Source organism: Talpa occidentalis, unplaced genomic scaffold, assembly GCF_014898055.3.
Source record: "Talpa occidentalis isolate TD23 unplaced genomic scaffold, MPIMG_talOcc4v2.1 talOcc4.12, whole genome shotgun sequence".
Classification (NCBI taxonomy): Eukaryota; Metazoa; Chordata; class Mammalia; order Eulipotyphla; family Talpidae; genus Talpa; species Talpa occidentalis.
Window position 1 is genome coordinate 80961031 of NW_023601212.1, and position 27699 is coordinate 80988729.

Here is a 27699-nt window from a genome sequence, read left to right on the forward strand (position 1 = left end):
GGAAAAAAGGGTCTGACAGTCCTACAATGAGTGGGTAGAGAGGGGACGGTGGCTCTAAAGTAGTTTTAAAATATTGAAATATGAGAGAGATACAAAAGAGAATAGGAAGAATAGGCTAGTTTCTTTGGAGGGCTTTTCTTCTCAGGGTTGCTGGAAGGCTACAAGGATAAGATGCTTTTACTGGGAGGATTCTGGACTTGTCTTTACATTGATAGAAGTCATGTATAATATGTCTGTCATTTGGTAGTGATTTACATATTGGTCTGTCTTTGGGATTCTTTTTTTGCAAAAACATATGGTCCCCTTTACAGGTGTAATGATGAGTTTGTGTTCTCATCTTCCATCCCTTATACCCCTCTATTTTCTCCAGGTGGCCAGGCATGGTAGAATCTGATCCTGACCTGGGGGAATATTTTCTTTTTGCTTCACATCTTGATTCCCTACCGGTGAGTTTTCCAGTTCCAGGGTAGGTAGGTACTGAGGTTAAAATAAAGTGTACAATGTTGGAAACAGCGACACAGCCAGCAGATATGAGCAGAAACAGACCCTCAGATAGCATGATAAGTGCAGAAATAAGTACTCACATACAGCAAGAACTCGTATCTAATTAAATATTCACTACTAGGATATTTATGGTTTTGATAAATATGCTTTGGTTAGGATTCCTGAGGTTAGGATGGAAGAATAATGGAGTGATATGGGGTGGGCAGGTCAAGTTTAAGGGAGCAAATGAGGCTCAGCACCTCCTTTGTGGGACCTCTCTTCTTCCCCTATCTTTTCTGGCTGGGAGGACAAAGCAGGGAGAAGGACAAGCAGACATAACAGAACCATATTTTATTTCAGTCTAAGTACCATGTGACCTTTTTTGGAGAAACAGTCTCTCGTGCTTGGATCCCAGTCAACATGCTAAAGAACTTCCAGGAGCTTTCCCTGGAGCTAACTGGAGTGGTGAGCAACCCTTGGGTATCAGCTGTGACATAGGGAATTTGAAAACTAAAACTGATTTTCTCCCAGGGGACTCTTTCAGGAGAAAGTCCCATGTCTGACCTAGTATGCAAGGGTGAGGATATTCATGAGGGTCTGTTATTTCTACCAGAATTGTGGCAGAATAATTATTTTTCTTTTTTTTTTTTTTTTGAAAAAAAAATTTTTTTAAAGATTTATTTATTTATACAAGCACTGGGTACAGTCAGAGACATAGGAGGGTGAGAGAATTCACCAGAGCCAGAGCGGAGAGTAGAACAGGCAGAGTGACGAAGTACACTGCTGAGGGGAGCAGCGGGCGGCAGGGGAGGTCTGCACGCCATGTGGGACCCTCACCAGGCGGCCGGGGATCGAACCAGTGCTGCAGAGGCTGCGGGCAGCTTCACAACCCAGCACTCAACCGCTGTGCCACCGGGGAGGCCCAATAATTATTTTTCTTAGTATCCTTCCCTGCCTGCAGATAGGGGGGCTTCCTGAAACCATGATTTTCTGCACTTGAGCAACAGCAGGAGTGACAGAAATGAGGGCACAGATTAACTCAGAGTTATCAGTCTTGGCACTATAGAAATTTTGGGTCAGATAATTGTGGAGGGCTCTCCCAGACATTGTAGGGTATTTAGTAGCATCCCTGGGCTCCACTGGCATCTAACCAGTAGTATTCCCATTCCTAGTTGTGACAACCAAAAAAACTCTCCTTGGTCATTGCCAAATATCTTCTGGGGAACAAAATCTCCCTGGTTGAGAACTACTGAATTAACTAAATAATATTTCTTCCTTCTGATCACTCTGGGTTTGACCAGCCTTAACTATGAGGAAGACCCAGTAACTCAGGGACCTCAGAAAATCAGACAGTTAGATCTAAAGAAACTAAAACATCATTTAAAATCATCATCTGAAACATCATCATCTAAAAACATTATCTGAATGCCTTTTACTCTTGAGATTTCAGATTTCCACAGGATTTACTTTGGATAGGACACCAAAATGTTGATTGAAAATATTTCTAGGTGTTAATGAAAGTTTTGTTGTGGGGTGGGGGAGGATTGTGTCTCCGAGCTCAAAAGATGTAGACATATCAAATCAGTGCCAGGAACCAGTAACAAATGTAGTTAAAGATAATGTTTGGTGAATAGCAGTATGTTGGGATCACTTCTCTACTATTTATCATTGACTTTAATATTCTGTTTCAGAAAAAGTGCAGGAACAGGGACTGCTGCCAGAAATTGGGGGCAGCCTTGATGATGGCTCAAGAGGCAGAGCAGATCAATATCGAGGTGGGGGAATGTACAGACCACATCCTGCTCCCTTATGGGACTTGGGACACAAAAGCAGACCATACACTCTGATGTAGAAAATTGGCTTGTCCTTTCCCATTACACTATCTTAGTTTTTGGACTGGTCTTTTCTTTCCATGCCAGATGCCCATGAAAAGAAATTAGCCATTCTTTTTCCTACCCTGGCACAAATGGAATCTTCTCTCAACCCTGGATAGAGAGTTTCTGGTAGTGGACATTGTACCCCCTTATTTAACTTCATGTTTCAGATTGTATTGTAGATATACTTTTCAAGATTCAGTACATACTTTAACCTCCATTTTACGTGGAGTTGGTTTTTACCCTCAGATTCTGCCTTTCGGAGTGGGGTAGAGAATGATAAACGATGAATTTCCCTTTCTCAGTTATTAACTGAAATATATATAAACCGGAAAGGGAGATTACAATAATGTTATAAGGATATATTACAATAGTTAAATCACAAAAATCTATATAAACCTAATGTGAAATTTCAAGTGAAAATGGTATGGAATATAAATGTAAATTTTGTAACTAAAATCTAGGCTGTAAAGGACCAAACATTTTTGGGGACGGTAATGGATGATGCTTTGTTTCTTGGTTCCCTCAGGAACGTGTTAACCTGTTTGGTTTCTGGAGCCGTTATAATGGATCTGACAATAGTGAGGAAAGAAAAGGTAGGAAAAGTAGGAAGACTGCTTTGGTGAGGGGGCATTCCTTCATGGGAACTGCAACTGAAAGTTCATTTCACTCTCCCTTCTTCCTTAATATGGACACTGAGGATACTCTTTTTTTTTTTTAAGTAATTTTTTAAAAAAGATTTAATTATTCATGCATACAAGAACCAGGATACAGGCCAGATGCAGGAGGGTGAGAGGATTCACCAGAGACAGAGTTGGGAACAGAACAGCAGACTGACCGAAATACATTGCTGAGGGGAGCAGCTTAGTTCTGGATTCTATATTAGGAGGCGCTTCACGAATGCCATACCACGTGTAGGGGATGGGTGTATGGATGGGTGAGTAGATGGATGGAAATAGGAACGGAGAAAAAAGGAAGTGTAGAGGGAGTGTGCATACAGAATAGTAATAGACCTTTTAAAAGTATGCATACATTGTACAAGAATGAAAAATGATTTAAAAATATATAAAATAATAAAGTATGAAATCATGAGGATCTTGAATCATGTATTATGTTGAAAATACCATTGATCATGACGTTTGGACTTGGAAAACAGATTGTCTGGTTTGAACTCCTTAAACTGATCACTTATTTATAGGATAAATGACTTAGCCTTTCTTTCCTATTTCTCTTTTAGATGTAACAATCTCTGGGTCTAATAGCCCAAGTCCCTCCTTAGAGAAAGAAGAGGAGGAGTCAGAATTGGATGATGAGGAGAAGGAGGAAGAGAACAAAGTAAGAATGATTTTGGGGATTCCCTTTTGGAAATTTCTATAGGGCATCTGGTTAGCATGGATTTATATTTACTAAGAAACCATCTTGTTCTGCCTCAGGGTAGTTCTGACAGACTGTTCTTATCACTGAAGAGTCTCCTGGGAAGGAAACTTCCTTTTTCTTCAGTTACTCTCTAATGTCTCAGATCTCTATAAATTTATTTCTTGATTATCATCTTAATTCATATTATAGTTCTTTGGTTCTGACTGGAGCAGTTTCATAGAATAGCAGGTTCATTTCACTCTCCCTTCTTCCTTAATATGGACACTGAGGATACTCTTTTTTTTTAAAGTAATTTTTTAAAAAGATATTCATGCATATAAGAACCAGGATACAGGCCATTTGCGCGGGAGGGTGAGAAGATTCACCAGAGACAGAGCAGGGAGCAGAACAGGCAGACGGACTGAAATACACTGCTGAGAGGAGCAGTGGGCGAGATAGGAGAGGCCTGCCGCACCACGTGGGTATCTTGCCTGCCAGCCAGGTTCGAACCCACGCTGCAGAGGCTGCAGACAGCTTCACAGCACTGCACTCAACTGCCTGCGCCACCAGGGGGAGGCCTTCTGGGGATACTCAGAGGTGCCACTGGGGATACTCCTTCATTGTTTTCTTAGTTTCTTTTGAGGTATATTAAGCAGACATTGTTTTTCATATTTGAAGACTTTTTTTACAATGGTTTTATGTTCACAACAAAATTGAGAGAAAGGTTACAAGGAGTTTTCACATGCCCCCTGTCCGCATACTTGCATAGTTTGCTCCATTATCAGCGTCCCCCACCAGAGTAGTTCTTTTGTTTACAATTGATGAACCTACATTGCCATATCATAATCACCCAGTGTCCACAAATATATAATGATATGTAAACATAGACAGAACAGGATGTTTAGAATGGGTAGAAGTTGGGTATTTCCCTTCCCTCAGAACTATTAGGATCTGATTTCACCCTAGTAGTTTAGGCTCTGGTTAGTGAGTTTCTCCTGAGGGCAGGCCTTGATAATGGAATGCTCTGTACATTTCAAAGTGTTTTCTTTTCCCCTGCCCCAGAAGCATGAAGGGATTTTTCTCTGATATTTTCTATGAGAATCTGGCTCCTGGGGGGTAAAACCCATGGAAGTCTAGTAGCTCACCATTACTGTGTCCCCCTGGAGTTTTCAGCTCTTCACTTGTCTACACTGGACCTCCAGCAATTCATTTATTACTGCCAAGGTTTTGGTATCCTGGCACTGGTTTCTAACCTGTTTTTTCCTTGTGAGAGTCTGTTCTGGCAAGCCAGGACTCTGTATTTACCTCTCTATCTTGAGGGCAGCAATTTGCCTTGTTTGCTCCTGTCACAGATCCAAGAAGAGTTGTTGATTCTTCAGTCTCTTCAGCTTTTCAGGTGTTAGAACAGAGTGGCAACTTCTAAGTTTCTTACATGCAAGATTGGAAACCAGAAGTTCTGAATACAGATTTTTCACCTCTTTTTAATTTACCAATTTTTATCTTGTTTGTGGCCTACCTTGATTTCCTTCTCACATGCATGAAACCTTGTATTGACTAATATCAAATAGTCAATACTATTTGATATTACTATTTGATAAGGAATGAACATCTTTTTTGCCATAGATTTAAACTGTTTCAGGCTTACAGGACCTAAGTTGACTCCCATAAACATACTCTTCATTTCTGTAGCGTCCCACTCTATTAAAAACATGATTATGTGACTTCATTTATTTTTCTTATTGTTCTCTCCAATCCTCAGGACCCACCTTTACCCAGTCCTAAGCCAACAAAAATCCAGACCAAAAAACCCAAGGTAAGAGGTAAGCATCCAGGGGACAAGCCACATACAGTTACAGCAGGGCAGAAACAGTGGAAGGGGCCTTTAGGTAGACCTTACTGATCACCTCGGTTCCAGAACCTGAGAAAATAGGCAAGACTCAGGTCAATGTCATTAGGGAAGTTGTAGCCTCCTCACTTCTGTGTATTGAATTATAGAATCATAGTTTAAAGGTAGAATGAATGTTTTAAAATTTTAGTCAAGAAGAATGACTTCCTGGAGAATGCAGGATCTGAGGACCATAAAGTAAAGAAGATCCAGGAAAAATAAGAGAGATGATTGGGGAAAGGATGGAATTGAGAGAACTCAGCAGAGTGAGAATGAGCAGAAGGTGCAGGGCAGAGACTAAATGTGGGAGTCCAAACTATCATTTGGAGAGAAATAAACCAGTGTTTTTGATTGGGGGTGTGGGTACAGACAAAGCAAATGGACAAGTTGGGACCCTGCAAAGAAAGATGATGAAGAGATTTCTGGGAGTTGAATCCACAGCTCCTTCTCTACCCATAATGGGAGGAAAAGAAGGGCAAGCAGACTCAGATCGTGACCAGCCAGGTAAGTTTCAAGGCTTGGGAAAAATTAACTGAGTTCATATTTGCATTTCCCCTTCTTGGATCATTTCTTAACAACTCTACATATTTTTTTTGTGTGTGTGTGCTTTAAAAAGAACAAAGATTAGGGCCTCCCTGGTGGCGCAGGCGGTTGGGCGCTGCATTGTGAAGCTGTCGGCAGCCTCTGCAGCGCAGGTTCAATCCCGGCCGGCCAGCGAGAATCCCACATGGCACAGCAGACCTCTCCTACTGCTCCCCTCAGCGGTGTATTTCGTCAGTGTGCCTGTTCTGTGCTCTGTCTCTGGTGAATCCTCTTACTCTCCCACGCATCTGGCCTGTACCCTGGTTCTTGTATAAATAAATAAATCTTTCAAAAAAAAAGATCAGGCGAAAGGGCACCTTTCAGATTATAGAGTGCAGCACACACTATATAGAAACATAATGGTATTGATTTTATTTACTCCATGGATAAGAGATTGGTGAGGAGGTAGGAGCTCAAGGTTTTTGATTTTTGAAATGCTCTAGCTATATAGACAACTTCTATGCATGTTCCCTTTAATTATTTGAATATCGTTATGATTGGAAATTTCTCTTTTTAACGATGAGACAGGCCTAAAAGGTTTAAATGATACTAAAATTTGCTTAAGCCCCATGGCATACATCTAATCCATGGCTTAAATCCAGATTTTCTGAGTTCAAAGCTTTATTTTTTTTCTACTGAGAAAGGTAATCTTTTTCAGAGATTTCTTGAAAATAGGAATTTAGGAATTTGATCTACAAAAGAAAGGATAGATGACCTAATAGGTCTCTTAATTTAACCACTTTTCACATAGGTCCTAAGAAAAAATTTAAAGCTCTCCAAAGCAAGGCCTCAGAAACCAGCTCGTCTGAGAAAAAAGAAGCAAGAATTGTGCCAAAGGGCGAGACCCCACCAGCTCATTGTGCAACCTGTCCTGTGGTAGGGCAAGAAGAACCTGGACCCCAGGAGCTTCAGCCTCAGGAGGATGGTGGTGTCCCCCCTCATGATGAAGCCTCCAGTGACCTGGATGTAGACCAACTCATGGAAGAGGTTGGAGAGGAGCCGCAGCAGAGAGGTGGTGCAGAGGAGTTCACGACGGCTTTCTTTGAGGAGTAGATGTGTGCTCTCATATTCGCACACCCCTTTCCCTGGGAACAGGAGGGAGAACCTCTTAGAAGGGTCTTTGAGAAATTAAGTGTTGGATTTGTTCATTGTCTGCAAGGTTAATTGACTAAAGTCAGAGTTGTGTAGTTTATGTGTTAATAAAACAGTTTGCTGGTTTAATTGGTTCATCGCTAGCCAGATGCTTTCTTTTGGCTTCTCTCCCTCTCCTTCTAGTTCACTGTGGCACACCATAGTTTCTGGTAGAAGGCTAGCATAGCACAATACAGGAATCTGGTAGGTAACAACACCTGAGTTCTAGAAGGACATTGAGAAGGGCAGACTCAGGTTCATTTCTTGGGTCACCACTTATGATGTCTTAGGAAAAGCACTGTTACCATTCTGGTTCTTTTCATGCCTCAAATTGGCACATCTGATACCATCCACATAGGGTTGTGAATGTTTAAATGAGGTGATACATGTAAAGCCCTTTACTGCACACCTTAGTTACTATTATAAGGAAATAGAACAGGGACCACCCTGGTGGCACAAGGGGTTAAGATGCAACTCATGAAGCTATTTGTAGCCACTGAAGCACGAGTTGATCCCTGGCCGGCCAGGTAGCTGACCCACATGGCGCAGCAGACCTTTCCTGTCTCGCCCACTGCTCCCCTCAGCAGTGGATTTCAGTCAATCCACCTGTTCCAATCCCCACTCTGTCTCTGGTGGATCCTCTCAACCCCCTATACCTCTGGCCTGCACCCCAGTTCTTGTATGCATAAAAAAGTAAATCATAAAAAAAAGGAAATAGAACAGATTAGGGGGCTGGGGAACAGAACTTGGGTTCCTGACTATCAGTTTGGGGATTTATTATTCCCTGGCCTGAGATAGTCACAGAACAAAGCTACTCAAGGATGGTAGCTTCGAGTTCACTGTTGGCTAGAAGGACAGAAGTTAGAGGTGACATCAGTTTTCTTAAATGCATTGAGGCAAATTCTTGGGTACTTTCATTTTTATAGGTGACAACAGGAAGCTGAAGAGGGAACTGGAGCAGATGGTGTTTCTCTCAGGTCCTTAGTGGTCTTCAGCGCATGCTGGCTTCTGAGTCCTGTATGTCTGGCTGGGGTTATGGGAAGCCGTGATCCTTCTGTGCAGCTTACTCCAGGGAGGTCATTCAGTCCCACTCCTTAGGCCTTTAAGGTGGAGTATAGGGTCACCTCCTGGGGGCTCCCGTTGGGAGGTGTTGCTGGTGAGGTTGAACTGGAGATGGTGAGGGAGGCATAGAGAATTCCATCATCCTGAATGAGAACCAAGAGAGGGCGATTAGTCAGTGGAAGTGAGGTGGGTGCTGTCCCTTCCCTAGAGCAGACACCACACCTGAGCATCCTGTCCAAACCACAGTCCCTCATCTTCCCACCCAACCGTCTCCAGACTCCCCTTTCATGTTTTCAGGCCCTACTCTGAGCTATTTACCTTGGGGTCCAGCCTGGGGTCTGTACGTTGTCCTAGGGAGAAATCATTGTGCCAGGTCAGTGGCATGCCAGCCGAGGTAGAGAAGTGGACAGGGGCTCCTGTAGTGAGGTCATCTGCTAGGTCAGGACCAGGGTCACATGGGAGGGGTGGATGAGGATGGGAGAGAATGTGGCACACATGTAGGGAGGGGTGTGTGGGGAAGAAGGAAGGGCCAAGACTGAGGGGGGAGTGATGAGGAAGGGACTTACCTTTATGCCCAGTGTTCTGTTCCTCCTCACTGTTTTGGAAGGATCCCCTGCGTGGGACCAAGAGGGCAGGAAATGTGTTAGAGGCCAGGCACAAAAGAATGAAAACCTCCTTGGGGACGGGTTCTCCTTGTGCGGACTCTGCGACCCGAGACTGCAGCATACTCAGGCGGATGCAGTGGTTTTAGCTCTCAGAAGGGGATGCCTGGAGAGGACTGAGAGGAGAAATGAGGTTCCTGAGTGCCCACTGGGGGGGATTGCTCTAGAGAAGCTTTTGTTGGAGGGGGCACGGGGAAGGAGGCGGAAGGACAAACTCCTGCCCCTCTGTTGTAGCACCATGGACACTGAGGGAGACTATTTCAAGGGCCTCTAGGTGGGTGCCTAAGCCTTAGGGCAGGAGGAGGTGCCTTTCTGTCAGGGAACCCAAGGAAGGCAGCAAGCAAATTTTGGGGGGAAGGGAGGCTGGGAGTGGGAGTGGGGCAGTATGGCAATGAGAAGAGTGGAGAAAAGGGAAGAGCTGTGGGTGAAGAGGGAAAGTACGCAGGAGAGGAAGTGGGGGAGCAGGTGCAAGGCACAGGCCCATGGAGGGGGTGGTTTGCTCTGAGGTAAGATGGCTGGCAGGGGTGCTGAGGGCAGAGGAGCATGTGGACTCTTGAGTGACACCAGGTGGGGCAATAAACAAGAAAAAGGACAAATTGGAGAGAGGGAGATGTATTTGTAAAGATAAACAAGGACAAGCAGAAAGAAAAGCTGAGAAGGGGATGAAAGGTAGACGAAGGGGGCACCAGAGGAAAGGAGCCATTCTGGAAAAGTGCTGGAAGCCCCGGTTCACTTATGTTGTGTTGTTTTTTAAGGAGAGGGAGCCTCAGGAAGTGAGGGGCCTGGCCTGTTGGGGGTCATCTGAGGTAGTAGACAGGCAAGTAGAGCTTTTCTCATGAGGAAACCTCCCGCTCCTCAAAGCAGCCCTGACGCCCTAGAGGACAGACTCTCACCTGGCCGGGGTTCTGACGCCAGCGCGCAGACCTGTGGGGAGACCAGCAGCGTGTCAGTGTGGCGCCCGCAGACACCCTCGTCCTGTCCTCTGTGCTGCTCTGCTGGGACCATCCTTGGAGAGGCCAGCAGTGAAGCAGCTCTGCCGACACGCATCTGGGAAGGGCCTGGGCTCGGAGCTGGCACCTGCTGGCACCCTGAGGCCACCCACCCCGTCCTGCTCCTTTCCTCAACCACTGGTGAGGACACCCGCTCTTCTCTGGTGGGGCCCCCTCCCCCCGTCCTGCCTTGCTTCCTTCTCCCTCCGTTCAGCCCCTCCTGCTCCCTGGACCTCCACCCCCTCCTTCCCTCTGACCACCGGCACCCTGACAAACCAGCCTCTGGGCTTTCCTGCGGAGGGCGGCTCATTCCCTCTGCCATCTGTGGACCTCATGGCTGGAATCGGTGTTTGCACTGCAGTCCCTTCCTAGTCACCTCTGTCCTCTGCTGACACCCCTGTGGGGCCTGTGCCCTCTCCCTCCACCCCCTTCCTGAAGTGTCTCCGCAGTGTTTCCCAGGGACTCGGCCCCAGTTCACACACACCCCCGCCACCACCCAGCACCATCCTGGCGGTCTCATCATAAAGGGACAATCCTCTGAACAATCCCCCAATTGTAAAAAACGTCACTTCCACTCAGCCTTGCCCTGAACTTTTTTTTTTTTTAATCTCTGGGATGAAGAACTCTGAAATATTAAGTGCTTGTTTCTTGTTTATGCCACATCTTTCCTCCTAGCTCTTCTCTCATCATCCTGCCACCTATGGTTTGGCCCCACTGGACTCTTGTCCCTTGATAACCCACTTCAGGTCATCCATACTCCCTGCTGAGCCCTCTACCCTCCGTTCCTCCTTGACCACCTGTGCTGTCATACTTAGCTGACAAATTTCCAATGCTGGATGTCCTGTGGCAGGGAACACAGCTTGCTTACTCAAAATCCATTTACTTCTTATTCAGTAACAGAACCTGAATTTTATTTAGAGCATCAGTGTGTTCCCCCACAGATAGATGTGGGACAGACCACAAAATTCTACCCAATAAGGTACAGGGGAAATTGTGGGTAGGATTTTCAGGAAGTTTCTTTAAAAGGCGGACACCCAACTGAGTGTAGACTTTTTGTCTTTTTCCAGCTGCTTTCTGTCTGGAACCCAAAAATAATGGCTAGAGTTATAGCAGCCATTCTGGGTCGCAAGACGCCTTCAGGATAGAAGCCATCATCCAGCACAGTGAGCAGAAAGTTGGGAGCCTGAGTGCCTAAGGATGGGGTCTGTAGATCCTCTTACATGAGGAACTTCTTCTGGGAAGTCCTCCCTCTTACTTCTCTTTCCTCCCAACCTACCACAGCATTTTCCTTGTGAGTCACCCGCCCCCCAACTCATCCTCCACTACTGAGTTCCCTGAAAGTGGAAATCTAGGTTTTATTTACTGTTGAGTCTCCAGTACAATCCTGGCCTGGAATACAGTCTCTTAGTGCTTGCTAAGGTAGTCAAATTCCTTCCCTTCTCCTCTCTCCTTGCTTTTGTCAGACCAGATCCCACCCTCCAAAGATCCCACCCTCCAAGAACTAAAGGGTGAAGACTGAGGAGAAATGATTAAGTCAAGAGACTTGATTGGGAAATGATCAATTTATGGAGAGGGATGGGTCTAGAGTGGTGTTTCTCAAAGTTGATGAGGCACAAATATCATTTGAGGAGACTGTTAAACACTGAGATTCCCAAGCCCAGACCCCAGGTCCAGCAGGATCTGTATTTTGAATGGCACCTGTGGTCATTCTGATTCGGGCAGGTGTGAGAAACACCTGCTGGGAAGCCTGGGGAGAGGGTGGAGGTCCTGGACACTTACCTTTGTTTTTCTTCCACCAGAAGTAGACACTCAGTCCCAAAATCACAGTTATGAGCACAGCACTGGCCAGCGCCACTCCTACCATAGCTTCCAGACTCAGGGGCTGAGGCCTCGCGCTCCCGTTGCCAGCACCAAGTCCACGTGTGGTGGAGTCTGCGCAAGTGGCAGGGCCCAGGGTGGTAGTTTCACTAGCTGAGACGACATGAAAAACAAGCAATTTCTGCCCTGGAGAGGGGATAAAACTGTCACATCTTATTCCCTAGTTCGGGGTTTTGGGAATGAGGGGAACTTCAGGCTTTCATACAGGGAAGGAAGAAGGTGAGATGCCGAAGACTCAGAAACAACTTCACCCAGTTTTTTTTTTTCTTTTCTAGTGCCCTATATATATATATATATATATATATATATATATATATATTTTACAACATCCTTCATTTTTGTACAATGTATGCTTTTTCCTCTCAGGTGTCATCCCTGTATAATTCCCACCACCAATTCACCCGGGCGCCATCACCATAGTCCCTTGTGCTCTTCCCTCCCCTGTTTTGATCCCTCTCCCTCTCCTTTTCCCTCCCCTGCTGAATGTCTCTGGTTTATAGTTGCCTGTTGATTTTGATTTTTAATTTATTATAATTCATATTTTTTCCTGATCACTTATCTGGTTTCTCTACATTCCTCACTTCACCCAGTTTACTTATTTATTTATTTATTTTTGTGGGACCTCGCTGGGGGCCGGGAAATGATCCGGCGCTGCAGGCAGCCTTGCAGCCCAGCGCTCAACAGCTACGCCACCAGGGGAGGCCCCTTCACCCAGTTTAAATCCTACTCTACCACTGAGCATTTCATCACCTACAAGCAAGGATAACTAATCACAGGGTTTAAAACAATTTTATTGTGGTAAAATATGCGAAACATGAAATTTACCACTTAAACCATATTTAAATATACAGTTCAAGTGGCATTAAGTCCATTCACCTTGTGCAGTCAATACCACCTTCCATCTCTGGAACTTTCTCATCTTCCCAAACTGAAGTTCTGTCTCTATTTAGCAGTAAGTCCCCACTGTATCCCCCAACTAGTCCTGGAACCACCATTCTACTTTCTGTCTTTGTAACTTTGCTTCTGAAAGTACTTCATATAAGTGGAATACGTTATTTGTCCATTCACATGATTTTTTAAAAGATTTATTTTATTTTTATTCATGCATGCAAGATCTGGGGTATAGGCCAGAGGTGCAGGGGATGGGAGGTTGGGGGTAAGAGTTTTCACCAGAGACAGAGTGGGCAGCGGAAAGGCGGATTGACTGAAATACGCTGCTGAGGGGAGCAGCAGCTGAGACAGGAGAGGTCTGCTGTGCCATGTGGGTCAGCTCCCTGCCTGGGGATCTAACTCGGGCTTCAGTGGCTTTGGATAGCTTGATAGCGCTGCAGCTTTTAACCCCTGTGCCACCAAGGAGGCCCTACATGATTGTTTCAATAAGTGAGAGACATCAGTAAAATGGATGTATATCTTTCCATAATTATATATTAAATTATTATATATTGAGTTAATATTGAACTTTAGTTCCTGCTAACAGATTGTATTTTGTAAATGTTTACAGACCCATCAAAAAACTGACATACTAAGTCACAGAAAAAAATCTAGTGTCAATAAAAGCCAATAAAATCTTTAGATTAGTGTGTACAAAATTCTCTGTCCATTCTACTTAGAAATTAATAATAAAAGTGTAAATACCAATTCTCAACTGAGATAAAAAGTTTTAACTACTTAGCCAAGGAAATAGATTCATAGTAACATGCTATTGAGAAAATAAACACCAGAGGGCTGCAGCCTCTGCAGTGCTGGTTCCATCCCCACTGGCTGGTGATGGTCCCACATGGAGCAGCAGACCTCTCCTGACTCCCAGGCTACTCCCCTCAGCAGTGTATTTCAGTCAGTCTGTCTGTTCTGTTCCTCACTCTGTCTCTGGTGAATCCTCTCACCCTCCCGTGCACCTGGCCTGTACCCCGGTTCTTGTATAAATAAATAAATAAAATCTTTTTAAAAAAAGACAAAAGAAAATAAAATAAACACCAGAGCAATACATACTAAAAATAAAATTCCTGGAATGTGACTAAGTCACATTCACAGCTAAAATCATAGAATTGAATGCTTTTTAAATTTAAAATTGAAAGAAGTTTCAAAGAAAATGTACCAAAATGCCGAGAGGAACCAGCTCTAAGGGCATTTTGAAACTAATGAAAGCCTGTGTACGAGTAAACTTATTAGGAAACAGCAGTGGTAGGAATAGTAAATTCAGGAAGTGGATATTTAGAGAAAAAGATAAAACAAGAAACAGGCAAGACTCTAACAACAACAACCAAGTCTGTATGTTCAATCATACACTTACAAAGTAAGAGTACATTCTGAGTTGATAAATTAGAAAAACTCTGAAACGGATGATTTCCTGAAACAAAAAATTTGTAAATGGCTTTAAGAAGTGGTAAACTTTAACTGATCAGTTTACAAAGAAGAAATGAGAACATTATTAAAGAACTACTTTTCATAAAGATTCTAAGCTCAGCAGCTTTTATGGATAAATTCTTTTTAAAATTTATGGAACAAGGGCCTCCTGGTGGTGCAAGCGGTTGAGTGCTGCACTGTGAGGTGGTCCGCAGCCTCTGCAGTGAGGGTTCCATCCTGGCCAGCCGTGGAGCAACCCACATGGCGAGGCAGACCTCTCCTGTCACGCCTGCTGCTCCCCTCAGCAGTGGATTTCGTCTGCCTGTTCTGTTCCCCGCTCTGGCTCTGGTGAATTCTCTCACCCTCCCGCACATCTGGCTGTACTCTGGTTCTTGTATAAATAAATAAATCTTTGAAAAAATAAAATAAAATTTAAGGAACAGATACTTCTCAGATATTCTAAAGCACAGAGAAATATGGAGAACTGCAATTCTAATTCATTTCATAAATTGATAACATTTGGATGCTAATATCCATTCATGAATTTTAAAATGCAGGTGGGAGTGGGAGCTGCAAGCAACCTGGCAGGAAGGCAGCCCCGGTTTGGGAAGATTAAGGTGAAAAGGGAGAAGGCAGAGGCCTGGGGAGGAATCGGGCAGGGAGAAGCTGTGAAAAGGTCAGAGGCCAGGACATCAGCAGTGTCAGCAGCCTCAGTGGCAGGGCAGCTGGAACTCACCCGCAGTGACTTTGAGGCTGGTCCCGCGGATGGACTGCCACATCTGCTTGCCATGGTTCCGTGTGTTCAACTGGACCCTGCCGAAGTATGTAGAGTGATCCTCGCTCCGCAGGTTCAAGATCTGGAGGGAGCCATTACTACAACCCTCTGCCCAGTGCAGGACCAGCCGCTTCTTGAAATCCTCATGGATGAAAGGTGGGGTTGTGTTATAGATGAACGCTCCGTGGAATTGTTTCCATCTCCAGAAAATCCTCACATCAGGAACCTCGGCCAGCTCCCAGGGGTGATGGAAGGAGAAGGGGATGTGAATGGAGCCACCCTCAGAGGCTGAGAGGTGCTCAGGTTGCTGGACCCAAGGGCTGTGCATTGAGTTGGATCCTGCTGAGCTACCTAGAGGAGGGAGGGGGAGAGACTTTGAACCCCCAGCAGAGACAAAAACAATAACCCCAGTGAGGCACCCTCCCCCAGGGCAGTGCTGTGACATGTGGTAGGAGTGGCCCTCTGGCTTGGGGGTCCCTCTCCAGGCTGGAGGCAGAGGGAAGTGAGGGGTAGCTGGGCCGGGCACCATGGTCCTGCCCTCTGCCAATGGGGGTGGGCAGCAGACCCCTTGTCCAGTCTCCCACCAGAGCCCCTTCAGGATCTGTGCCATGGCCCTGGGGTTGGGGAGGGGGCAGAGCCAGGGAGCCTGACCACTCACCAGCCTGCAGAGGTGCTGGCAGCAGCAGCAGGGGCAGCAGCAGGGGCAGGCCCATGCCTTGCTCTGCTCCCGGGGGATGAGAAAACACTCAGCACTGCCCAGGCCTCTGGCACCAGAGGGTAAGGCTCAGGCTCCTTTGAGAACTGTGGGAGCAGAAGCTCCACCAGACTCACCCTGAAAATCACCAGCACTTCCCTGTTAATCTGGCTTCTTCTTTTCCTATATTGCAAAAGGGCCTCCCTTGTGGTCAGTGTAGAGAGAGCTTCATGTAGGCCCAGCCCCCAGGCCCACTCTGAGAGCTGAAGTTCTGACCTTGACCAGCTAGGCCCTCTCCCCTGCCTCCCTGCCTCTGCCAGGCCCCTGGGCATCTCTCTGTGTCTCTCCCCCTTTTTTTTTCTCTGATTAGAGAACCAGAGTGTCTCCCAGCCTCTGTGTCTCTCTCATCCCAGGGGAGATGCTCATCAAGAGCAGCTCAGGCTCTTTCTGGAAAGGAAAAGGTGGTCATGAGTCACCAACCAGCCAGTGATAGCCCGGTAGAAAGAAGGAGGAGGGAGCCCTGGGGGTCAGATGCCCTGAGCAGCGGTGCCATCCGCCTTTCTCTTGGCCCCTTTCCCTGCCCTCCAGCTTCTCCCCTGCAGTCCTCAGGCAGAACCAAGGCCCCCAGGCTATTTTCCCTTTGAGCAGTCTCATACCCTCCCTGAGGTGAAGAGCTGAGGGTGGGCTAATGTTCCCACCTACCCGGAGAGCAGGCCTTGGAGACCATATTCCACCCACAAAATGCAGGGCTGGGTGTTGGGGCTCTGACCTCACCCCTGCACAGGGGAGGAGATCCATTGCTCAGAGAGGCCTGGCTCCAGGTCACGTCACTCCAGGCGGGGGACCAGGACTCTTTGACCTCCAGTCCCACTGCATGCTCAGAGCGTCTGCCCTTTCTGGAGGCTGCTATGTGTCTGCACCACAGAATCTCTGGGTCTCAACCTCCCAATGCAGAGTTCTGAGGAGTGTGGCCCACGAGGCTGTGTTTTCATAGAGCTTCTCAGGTGATCCCCTCCACAGCATGAGAGTCCTGGCTAATCCAGAACCTTCCTTGGACAGAGGGAGATGAATGCTCAGAGCAGGACCCTTGGTGACCCGCAGTCTCTGTGGAAGGCTCTCCCACCCCTTCCCCAGGATGGGCTTGGCCTTGGCTCACTGAGCAGGCTGTGAGGGTGGGAGGATGTGATATCATGACAAACTCTCAGTCTTCTGGAAGTGAAAGCAAGTTGGGTAACTTCCCTCCTTTCCTGTTTCTTCCCCAACTGATTGTTCCCTTGTGCATTTCCCCCACGGCAGCCATGCTTCTCCCCTTCCTCCCTCCTCTCTCTGTATCTAAAGACTCGAGTATCTAGATACCTCGTCAAAAAGGACACACAGACAACAAGCGCAGCCAAAGCATTAGTGGTGAGGGAAATGCACATGAAAACCACAAGATGTCATTACCCGTCCAGTAAATGGCTAAAATGAAAAAGACCAAACGCACTAGCTGTGGCCAGGATGTGGCACAACCGAAGGCCCACACAGTGTTGGCAGCAAGGTCAAGTGGTACCACTACTTGGGCCATTCCTCAAAAATGAAGCACTCTCAGGCCCTCTGACCAGGTCACGGTGCTCGTGGGTGTGGCCGGGCTGACCCGCAGCAGCCACCCAAAGTGCTGTAGCTTAAAGACCACTGCCTGGAGGCCATGAAGCAGACCTCAGGCCTGCCTTGTGTGTCACATTTACTCGTCACAGAATGTCAGATAAATACCATATACAGTGTGCAGTGTGTAGCCTTTCGAATTTTATTTTTCACTTACTCCACCTGGTTTTGGAGGTGGGCTTGGGACTATATGCAGCTCATGCAATCCCTTCTCGAGCTTCCTCTTCTAATTATAAGTCAAAATTTTAGTTTCCTCTTCCACATCTTGCCAAGCACTTCCTGTGACATCTGCCCTTTGGGAAGTGGTGAGGGGAGAGGCGCAGAAAAAAGAAAGGGGATTCCCCCTACACTCTTTCTACATAGGCCTCTCTTGCCAGTTTCTGTGGCCAGGGAGAAGGACTGTCCTCTCTCCTGGCTTCTCTTTCAGTGTCCTGCCTACTGCTGCTGTGTATTTTTGGGGCGGGTCTTGCCTCAGGGCAGGGTTTCCCCCTAAACTCTCTGCCTTAGGCCTCTGACCAGAAAAGGAGAGTTTCCCTTGGAGTTTTTTCTTCCTGTGCCTGACATGGGCCCTGGGGATTCTGGGGGCACTGAGTCTGAGCTGGGAATGTGGGGGGAACAGGAAACAAAACCCAACTCTTAAGCTCACTGTGAAAGCTCCTCGGGCTTGGATCCCTCTCCCTGGAGTGCTGCTACTTTTCCCAGTGCCCTGGTGGTGGCTCTATGTGTTCTGATCAGCTCCTGGAACTGCAGTGGTATTTCATGTGGCTCTAACCTGCATGCTCCTAGTGAGGAGTAATTGTGACCTTCTTGTCATGTGATTGCCATCGACAGCTCTTGAACAGTGATCTGTTCAAATTTTTTGTCCAATCTTTAAAAATTGGGATTTTATTAATGAGTACAGAGTTCTTTATATATTGTGGTTACAGATTCCTTATCAGATGTGTGTTTAGCAAGTATTTTCTCCAAATCTGTAGTTTGTCTTTTTATTTTCTTAATAGTATAGTTTGAAGAACAGAAGCTGTTAAATGTGATGAAGCCCAGCTTATCAATTTTTTAAAAAGATTTATTTACGCATATAAGAACTGGGGCGTAGGTCAGAGTTGTGGTGTGTGTGCGCGCGTGCGTGCGTGCGTGCGTGTGTGTGTGTGTGTGTGTGTGTGTGAGAGAGAGAGAGAGAGAGAGAGAGAGAGGATTCACCAGAGACAGAGTGGGGAGCAGAACAGGCAGATGAACTGAAATACACTGCTGAGGGGAGCAGCGGTAGAGACAGGAGAGGTCTGCTGTTCCACGTGGGTCAGCTCCCTGGCTGGGGATCGAACTCATGCCGCAGTGGCTGGTGCTAGCTTGACAGCACTGGGACTTTAACCCAAGCGCCACCAGGGAGCCCCCCCAGGTTATCAATTTTTTCTTTCATGGTGTTGAACCTAAGAAACCTTTGCCTAATGCAAAGTCACAAAGATTTTCTATTTTTTCTTCTAAAAGTCTTATACTATTAGATTTAACATTAGGTTTGCAGTCTATTTGAAATTTTAAACACATAGAATGGGAAGTAAGGGTCAGTGTTCATTTTTATTTTTATTTTTGCAAATGGATACCCAATCATTTGAGCAACACTGTCAAAAATACTATTCTTCCCTCCTGGAATTACTTTGGCAACTTTGTTAAAAACCAGTGGACTGAACAGAAGGAAAAAGAAAAATCTCAGATGGCTTCACTTATAAGTGGTATATAGGGAAGCCAAATAAGGGGTAGGGAAAGAAAAGAAAAAAAAAGACGCAACTAGCAGGTCCACTGTGAATGGAGACTTCCAGCAAGGGAGGAGGGAGAGGATCAAAACATGGGAGGAAAGAGCACAAGAGATGATGATGATGGTTCACTGGTGACTTGGTGGTGAGAATTTTATGAGGATTATAACTGAGAGAAATTAAACTTTGTACACAAATGAACAACGATGCAATACACACGCACATATATCTATTTAATAATTTAGAAAAAACCCAGTGGACTGTACACCCTGTGTGTGGGTCTAGTTCTGGACCCTGTTCTGTCCCACCCATCTATGCCCGGTGCCTCACTGCCTTTTTTCTTTAACTTTGTATGTATTATAAAGTCTTATGGGGTCTCCAAATTTGTTCTTCTTTTTCCAAATTGGTTTGGCTTTTTCTTTTTTTGAAGACTTATTTATTTATACAAGAAACGGGGTACAGGCCAGACGCGCGGGAGGTGAGAGGATTCACCAGAGACAGAGTGGGGAACAGAACAGGCAGACTGGTGAAATACCCTGCTGAGGGGAGCAGCAGGCGACACAGGAGAGGTCTGCTGTGCCATGTGGGTATCTCGCTGGGCGGCCAGGATCGAACCCATGACTCAGAGGCTGCAGACAGCTTCACAGCGCTGCGCTCAACCCACTGCGCTACCGGGGAGGCCCGACACTACAGTTCTCCGTTTATTTGATTTCTCTCTTCAGTATTCTACACAGCGATCTTGCCCCTTCGGGAGACACTGCCCGGACGGGGGAGGCCTCGGCCACAGGCACCTCCGTGTCTCAGGCACCTCAGGGAATGGCGCTCGCCCCCCCCCCCCGCCCTGCTCTGGCCCCCATTCCCTCGCCCCGCGGCCGCCAACAAGCCGCCACCACCCGCCCCTTTCCGCCCAAGCGCCCCGTGCAGACTCGGACGCCCCGTCCCACCGGGCCTGTGCAGCAGCCCCCCAAGGCCCTGCGCGCGTCCCGCCCGCCTCGAGTCTAGCGGGGCCTGGTTCTCTGGCGGCGCCGGGGCGAGTCACACTCAAAGCCCGATCGATTTACTTCTCTGCTCAACCCCCGGGCGGGACGGCTCCCCCACCAGGAAGCCCCTTCCGTGGACCGCGCCGACGGGGACGGCTCCCCCACCAGGAAGCCCCTTCCGTGGACCGCGCCGACGGCTGGCGCCTCACGGCGGGCGACTCTGCTGCGCTCGCCGACGGCTCGTGCCCGGCGCGGCCAAGCTCCCCGCAGCCGCGCGGCCTCCGGGCGCCTTCCCCGCCCGGGCGCCCAGAGCCCCGCCGTCGTCAGCCCCGCGTCCACCGCCCCACTCCGGGGCGCGCGGCGGCGGGCGCGCTGGGCCCACGGGCGCTCCCCCAGAGCCGGGCAGGCGCCGGCCCGAAGGAGGGCGGGGGGCGGGCGGCTCCGGGAGGGGCGGGCGGCTCCGGGGACCCGCGGCCCGACCGCCGCGGGGCGGAGCAGGGGCGGAAGGAGCGGGCTGCCGGGGCGGAGGTAGTCGGGGGGCCCAGGGGGCGGCCAGGGAAGGGTCGACCTGGGCCCCGGCTCCGGAGCGAGCTGCTGGACCGGCTGCGGCCGGCGAGGCGGGGCCGCGGAACCCGGTACCGAGCGGGTGGGGGGCGCGGGCGCGGGCTGACCACGGCGCCCACCGCCACCGCGACCTCGCCGCGCCCGGGAGGACGCGCTTCTCCGGCGGGACCGCGGCGCTGTGTCCGCAGCGCCGCCAGGTGGCGCTCGAGTTCCTTGCGCGCGGCGTGGGGAGCGCCACCTAGTGGTCAGCGCACGCGCGCCCTTCCCGGGCCGGCTCAGAGGCCCCTGTAGGCGCTCTGGCCCCCCGCGGCCGGCTCTTCTCCTGCCCCAGCGGGCAGGCAGCTCCTGGGCAGAGTATGTCCAGCGGGGACGGGTGGTGCCACCACCAGCGACTCCGTTCCTCCGCACTAAGAGCACGTCTGCCTTCCCACTTTCACCCCGGCAGGGCTTCCCGAAACTACCGATCCTTTGGGGGGGGGGGTTTGAGTGACTCTGCAAAGGTGCCAGGTTACAATCTCACACTCCCCTTTGCCTTACCACTCATTACTACCGAGGGAGCAAAGTGAGCCCCAGAGAGGTTAAGAGTCCTTGAGGGTCCCACATCCAAGGTACACGTCTTGAGTAAGGCTGAGGGCGTGTCCCCTGGAGCTGCTGGGGTTGCTTCATTTATGTTCCCTTGGGCAAGTTCTCTCTCCCACGGTACAGATCAGAGCCTGATCTCCAAGACTGGCTGTTGAGAGGAGTGTCCAGACGGCTAATCTGGAGTCTGTGTTATAGTCACCCCTCAACACTCACAGCGCACCCAGCTCTCTCTTCAGATGCTGCTGGTTCTGGCACTTGGAGCTGGGCAGGGAGCAGGCTGGCAACCCAGGTTCTTGCCTCCCGAGGGTTTTGGCTTCATGTGCCACAGGCACCAGGCTGGGCTGTGACCTCCTGAGCTTGTGGAAGACAGGTTCAGGCCAGCGGGGCTTCCCCAGCTCCATGATGGGCAAGAGTCCTGGTTGAGAGCTAAGCTGAGACCATGAACATTCCCTTCCCAGAGAAGTGAGGGTCCTGGGTCTCCTCCAAGGCCTCCCTGAGATCCTGCAGGCCCACTGCCCCCAGACCCCTGGTCCTGCTCCTGGTATGGTCCCAAAGCCATTGGGACCTCACTGACATCTCCCTGACCTTCCTTGGGGACCTCACCTCGATAGCACCCCTTTCTCTTTCCCTTGAGACCCTCCCACCTGCCCCGTGCTGCATTGAGCTACTAGGCGGTTGCCCAGGGCTTCTTGGACGGTGATGATGATGGGCCAGCTGAGGAGGAGAGGCCCAAAGACCCCGTAACCTCACCCTGTCTGGTCTAGCCTCTCCAGCTCTGTGTGGAGCTGGTGGTCGGATAGGACCGAGTCCTGGGACAACGCCCTCCGAGCATACCCGGAAGAGTAAGTGGCAGCTTGCTGGAAGATTGTGTTGGACACCGCCGCTGGGCTGGCCTTGCCTGCACAGGCAGAGCGGGGGTGGTTCCTGGCTTGGCAGGTGGCCCTGCCTGGGATTTCCCATAGGCAGGACCCAGGAAGGGGCCATGTGGCAGGTGCCCCCTCACACTAGTATCACCCTGGTCCAGGGCGCAGCCTTCGCTTGGCCCCAGGACCCTGCCACCCCACCACCCAGAATACGCTGCGTTTCTGTGGGACCTTGCGGCTCTCGGAGCTTTCTCACCACATTGTCTCCTTGACAGAGGCCCCGAGAAACCCCAGAGAGCTGCTTACAGGAGGGCTGGCTGCAGGGGGAGAGTGCGGGTTCCGTTTGTGTCTCTGGGCCTCTCTGCCTGCCCTGAGTGGTTAGTGGGCAGCAGTCCTGGTGCCCTTGTAATGGGAGAGGAGCTGGAGGGAGCCACTGTGGGAAGATTTGAGGTGGGCGCCCCACCTCTGGATGTCACTCTGAGGAAGGAGGCCATTGGGGCCCCACCTCGCGCCATCCCAAGGAGCCCCGGGCAGAGATGCCAGGTCAGAACACAGGCGTTTTTCTGGGGTTGAATTGCCCAGCATGCTGCCACTTACTCTTCCATGCTAGGATACGGTGCAATCTGAGTATGGATCCTCCTGCCTGGGGTCCACCAGCGCCCCCATCCTGTCTTCCCACCTGGTGTCCCCTGGCAAGGTCTGCAGGGCTGGGAATCCTCTGCTGCCGCTGCCATCAAAGGCCCTGAACACCCCGTCCTGGAGGCGGAGCTGGGGCACTGCCCTCTCCTGGGCCAGACCCTGTCCCCAGGCCGAGGCCAGTCCCCTGTGGCGCTAACCTGGCCCCGCCTCCCAGGGGTGGAAGGTGCCTCTAATGTCTTCAGTGCCCCCTCCCCAAAGAAGAAAAGGTCCAGACGTGTCCAATCAGAGAAACCACTTTGTTGACTTCGTTTTTGACATGGCGGAGCGGGCTGGGGACTTCCAAAGAGAAACAGCCTGGGGTGGGTTTTGTTGCCTCACAGGCCGACCACCCCTCAGCGAACAAGCCCTGGCCGAGCATGCGTGAAGACACTTCCTGGAGGCCTAGGAACGACACGAGGTGTGCAGACACCCAAGGGAAGGGGTCTGCGGGCCCAGGACGAGCGCGAGGCCCGGTGGACCGGGCGTCTCTCACTGCATTTCTAAATGTCCCTCCTCTCAATGGTTCTGGGCCCCAGCGGGTTCTGGAAAGGCATAAGGGTGGGCCTGGTGTGGAGATGCCTTTCTTCTGCCTGACCACGGAGTCCATGTTCCATGGAGATGAAGTTGTGGCGAGCGGAGGGCGGCAGGGCTGCCCTGGGGGCGGGGGACCGCAGCTGGCGTGCCGTTTGGGTGGGGGTCCTTGTCCCCCAGGACGGCGGTTGGGGCAGAGGGACTGTGTCCATAGTGGGTGGGTCAACGTAGTTGTTGCTGACGGTGGCGTAGGGGGTGTGGAGAGATGCCAGGGGGTCTCGGCTGACCATCTGCAGGGGTGATGGGGAAGGAGGCCCAAGTGAGCTCCACTTCACGGCCGCCCCCGCTCCAGCCCACTCCGTTCCCTGCTCCGCCAAGGTCCCCCGGGCCTCACCCTTGCTTGCCTCTGTGTCTGGGCGCCGCTGTGGGCCGGCTGAAGCTTCACGATAGACCTGGAGGGTTAGGAGGATCAGAGGCAAAGCGGGGCTAGCCCCGTGGAGGGGGTTTCAACTGGGCCTGGGAGGGGCTCGGTCTCACCAGCGCCTCCGCCGATGCAGGAGGTAGAGGAGACAGATGCAGCTGAAGATGAGGACCCCCGAGGCCCCCATGATCCCAGCCAGGTCTGCCCGCAGTATGGAGGCTGCCGTAGGGACCCGCATCCCTGTGTGCAGAGAGGTGCCAGAAGGGTGGCCGGTGCCCCCGACTCCCTCCCAGCCCTCCCTGGCTCCCTGTCCCCGGCAGCCCCACCTTCTTCCAAGCTGAGCAGGAGGTTCCCACAGGCCTCCTGGGAACCCTCAGGGTAGGAAGTAAACTTGCAGCAGAAGGTGGTGTTGGGACCAGGGCTTCTCCCCTCCAACCCTTCCAGGGTGAGAAGGATGCTGGTTCTGTCTTCCCAGTGGGCCTGGCAGGTAGGGACCCACAGCTCGGTGCCCAGTTCTGGGTGCAACACAGCCAGCAGGGTTCCCCCAGCATCCTCGGAGGCCCCGGCGCTCACGGTCGCCAGGGAGATGGAGCCAGATCCCCGGAATCCGCAGCGGATGGTGAAGTTGGCGTCCTCCGCCTGAACTTGCACCCACACCTCGGGGGTCCCTGCAGAAGTCAGAGGTGGGAAGGGCCCAGGCCTGGGCTGCCCCCTGCCCTCCAGCTGGCCTCTGCGTGGCTCTGGCCTCCCCACTCACCAGCAGTGACGCAGAGTGTCAGCAGCACGAGCAGGACCGGGGCCCGGGCCCTGTGCATGGCCGCCCTCCAGCCCGGGCTCTGGGGGCAGCCGTGCTGGGAACAGCACCTGTGTTTCTGCTGTCATCACAGGAAGTTTTTTGTGTGTGAGCAGGCCCAGGAAGCAGGCTCTCCACCCCACTTCCTCCTCTGTCTCATTGTGGAGAGCACCCTGAGGGTGGAACTTAGCCACAGTGACGAGGTCTTGCTGGTTCCCAAGACTGTGCTTCAGGGCAAGCAGGGGGTGGGGGTGGGGGTTGAGGGTTGAGGGGTGTTGCCAGCAGGGGGTTACCTAAGAGCCAGCCCAGCTCTATATTTACCTGCTGTGGACCTTGGAGTGGCCTGATGCCACCTTCCACCTTCCACCTTCCCAGCTCCAGTGCCGGCCTCTCCACCCATTCGCGCACTTTAACACGCTATCGCCACGAAAATGGCCCCAAAGCACTCTGTCCTGGCACATTGGAAGGCTGCTGGCCTCCAGCTGCTCGGGCCAAGGTCAGCATCTATGACCCTTCACCTCCAGCCCACGGGGAAATCTGGGACTTCTCACCATTCCTACGGCCCCTCCCTCCATCAGGCCATCTCTTCCCACAAACTGTTGCCCAAATCGCTTTGCTGTTTGTTTTTTCAGATGCAAAGTGACCAGAATGCCACTGCAGAAGGTGACATGTGGCCCTTCCTGGGGTCAGAAGGCTTTGCATCCTGTCCTATCCAGTGCCGAGCTGAGGGCCGGGGGCGAGTATCTCAGCGAGCTCAGGGTCAGAGCCAAGGGCAGACGCGGAGCTCAGACCCGAGAGGCAGCGCTGCGCTGTCCACGGCCCGCCTGAGGCCGGAGCTGCCCCGCCTCCTGTTGAGTGTCGTGGTGTCCATCAACCTGTGGGTCTGTTGGGCAGACTCTGCACCTCATTCACGCCTGAGCCCAGGTAGGTGGGGCTCCGGGGCAGTCCCTCCTGGCTGCCAGCCCGCTCGCACCCTCTCACCCCGCTGACCTCCCAGGCCCGATGTGCCACCTGCAAGCCCGGCTGGCCCGCTCTCACCGCTCTCGTGAGTCTCCCCGCTGGCCCTGCCGGTGACCAGGGCTGAGTAGAGGCACCGGAAGAACTTGGAAATAGACAACTGACAGACACAAAATAGGGTTTAAGAGAAGCGGGACCCAGGGGCCGCAGAGCTGCTCATTCCGGGGTGCCCGGCGCAACTCCTTTTTATAGATACAAAGCGCCCCCTCCCCTCCTCGTTACTAGACAATGCGTCCTCGCAGCGTTTGGCCTGGTCCGGGCACACGTTCCCCGCCAAGGCTCTGCGTTGCCAGGCATGTGCTACTCCCTTTCTCACCTCGCCTGTCTCCCAGGCTTAGCTTGACGACACAGGGAAGGACATCGTGGTCTGCACACGGGCCAGTCTTCCAGCCTGTGCTGACCAGTCTTCCAGTCACGACCCCGACGTTCTCCCTGTCTCAGCGCCTCGCTCCTTAGGGGGCTCCAACAGTTCCCGGCGAGGCAGGTCACCCGGTGGCCGGAGCACCCATGGCACATGGGGCTGCTGGCCTCAGTCTCCCTAGCCTGGAAGGCCCTTGTCTCCTACCCGCTGAAATCCTCCGCACTTTGCCGGGCCCAGTGAAGGTCCCAGCACCCCAGGAAGCTGTCCGCAGCAAGGGCTTGCCCTGGGTGGCGGCTGCCGGCCGGCTGGTCCTGCAGGCTGAGGCCAGGCCCTGGAGCGAGGGCTGGCGTTTCTTCACCCCAGCAGTCCAGGTGCACAGGGGGGCGCCACGTACAGAGACCCACGGATCAAAAGCCATAGCACAAAGTTAAGTCTTCACCAATATTTCCCATTTTTTTCCAATCTTGGGAGCCATGCTTTATCCTTAGCAAATTCTCATTGTAAAGGAGTCGACAACCGCGAACAGAAAACATCCACATCATCCTTTCGCAGCCTGCTCGCTCCTCCCCCCAACCCATTTTAATTTCCGTGAGGTTAAAGTTGTCAATCTCTCATCACTTCTGGACTTTGTGTGTTTAGGAGGACCAAGTTACAAACATGTCACAGTTTTGTTGCCGTGCTTAACTATGAAGGAGGTGGTGTCACATTTTAGGTGGAGAGAAGCAGATGTCCCCAAACCATTGACTGACTAGTCTCTTCCCTGCTGCTTCGAAATGGATTTGGTCACAGACTCTTACCAATGGGTCTACTTCCAGATTCTTCTGATCTCTCCCTTGATATTCTTACTCCTGTTCAGTGTCTCCTAGTAGAGTACTTTGGATTGATTATGTGAGGGCCCTGGTCCTTTCTCAGGACTTTCCTGGCTCTTCCTAAACAGTCTCCAGAATTTTGAGCCCCAGATTCCCAAGAGATTGTTAAGCCGAGCAAGATGAATCTTGCATCATCAGGCCTGTATTTGTGGCCTCTTCTGGATGTACAGCTTAGATGACGCAGGTATGGTAACGGCCATCTCCTGCTCTGACAGGTCTTGGTGAAATAAATCCCTGGAGCCACAGCCAACTCCTGCTGCTGTGAGAAGAACCCGTCTAGTCAGTCTTAGGCCCATGAGGGTTTGAAATGGGGCCACAATCTCAACTCTCTGCTGGCTCAAAGCTGCTGGCCTCCCCAGGCAACTCCATCCCCACATGGGTCATAGCCGGCTGCACTGCTGGTAGAGATGAGGGAAAGTGGCGTGGGTGCGCCCTCCCCTCATGCTTGGCTCAGCCCTCAGTGAATGTTGATGACCATCCTTCTATAGAACTTTCCTCATCTGAGTTTTTAGAGGCTTGTAACTACTGCTTATTTATGTGTATTTTAAATGCTGTGAAAAAGGCCACATGTGCTCCTGCATCAAAATAATATAAACAGTAAGCGGTAACCTCTGAGTGTAGACCATGTGTGAAATTTGTTCTGAGTAACTCACGTGTATTTAGCTCCACACTTACAAATCTCTTTATGAGGGAAATCACTTCCCTCATCGGATGTGAACTCCAATAAAAACTTCAGCTCTAGAACCCACACTATTAACCACAGTGTAAAAGCAGCCTCTCCCACACAGTTAACAAATTTAAATTGAATTACAAGGGTTTTGTCTAAAACCAGCCATGCTCCAGCCCTTCCCAGAGAAGCTGCTCAGCTCCCAGCCCAGCTGCCCACCCTGCTCCCGCCTGCGTGGCGCGGCAGCCTCACAGATGCCTTCATCTTCCACCT

The 27699-nt window shown here is 50.7% G+C and overlaps 3 protein-coding genes across 10 annotated transcripts in view; 1 reads left to right on the top strand and 2 right to left on the bottom strand.

The window, feature by feature from the left end:
- ZCWPW1 (zinc finger CW-type and PWWP domain containing 1) overlaps positions 1 to 7426 on the top strand; it is a 22781-nt gene extending 15355 nt beyond the window's left edge. For all 4 annotated transcript variants that reach the window (XM_037506969.2, XM_037506967.2, XM_037506970.2 and 1 more), the window contains exons 10-17: positions 371 to 446; positions 844 to 948; positions 2175 to 2258; positions 2887 to 2953; positions 3595 to 3692; positions 5473 to 5533; positions 5968 to 6102; positions 6932 to 7426. In XM_037506969.2, coding sequence (XP_037362866.1) covers positions 371 to 446; positions 844 to 948; positions 2175 to 2258; positions 2887 to 2953; positions 3595 to 3692; positions 5473 to 5533; positions 5968 to 6102; positions 6932 to 7233 — 928 coding nt within the window. In that variant the 3' untranslated portion in view covers positions 7234 to 7426. The remainder of the gene's footprint in view (positions 1 to 370; positions 447 to 843; positions 949 to 2174; positions 2259 to 2886; positions 2954 to 3594; positions 3693 to 5472; positions 5534 to 5967; positions 6103 to 6931) is intronic.
- Positions 6546 to 16073, bottom strand: PILRA (paired immunoglobin like type 2 receptor alpha). Of its 5 annotated transcripts, none has more exons than XM_037504520.2 (7): positions 15852 to 16073; positions 14982 to 15371; positions 11804 to 11995; positions 9929 to 9959; positions 8940 to 8986; positions 8692 to 8807; positions 6546 to 8516 (listed from the first exon to the last, which is right to left on the bottom strand). In XM_037504520.2, exons 2-7 carry the CDS (start codon positions 15346 to 15348, stop codon positions 8406 to 8408), a joined length of 864 nt encoding a protein of 287 aa, XP_037360417.1. In that variant the 5' UTR covers positions 15349 to 15371; positions 15852 to 16073; the 3' UTR covers positions 6546 to 8405. The 5 variants fall into 5 exon arrangements, with proteins under 5 accessions (XP_037360417.1, XP_037360418.1, XP_054549622.1 ...); XM_037504521.2 differs by lacking the exon at positions 15852 to 16073 and adding an exon at positions 15679 to 15841 and having other exon boundaries at positions 8692 to 8723; XM_054693647.1 differs by lacking the exon at positions 15852 to 16073 and adding an exon at positions 15679 to 15841 and having other exon boundaries at positions 8692 to 8789.
- Positions 16074 to 21435: 5362 nt separating this feature from the next.
- On the bottom strand, positions 21436 to 24601 carry PVRIG (PVR related immunoglobulin domain containing). Its single transcript, XM_037508058.1, is given in 9 exon segments — positions 21436 to 21582; positions 21871 to 21940; positions 22061 to 22124; positions 23363 to 23588; positions 23693 to 23750; positions 23836 to 23959; positions 24046 to 24387; positions 24477 to 24537; positions 24539 to 24601. Coding segments are annotated over 9 exon segments (1155 nt in total).
- Positions 24602 to 27699: the final 3098 nt, after the last annotated feature.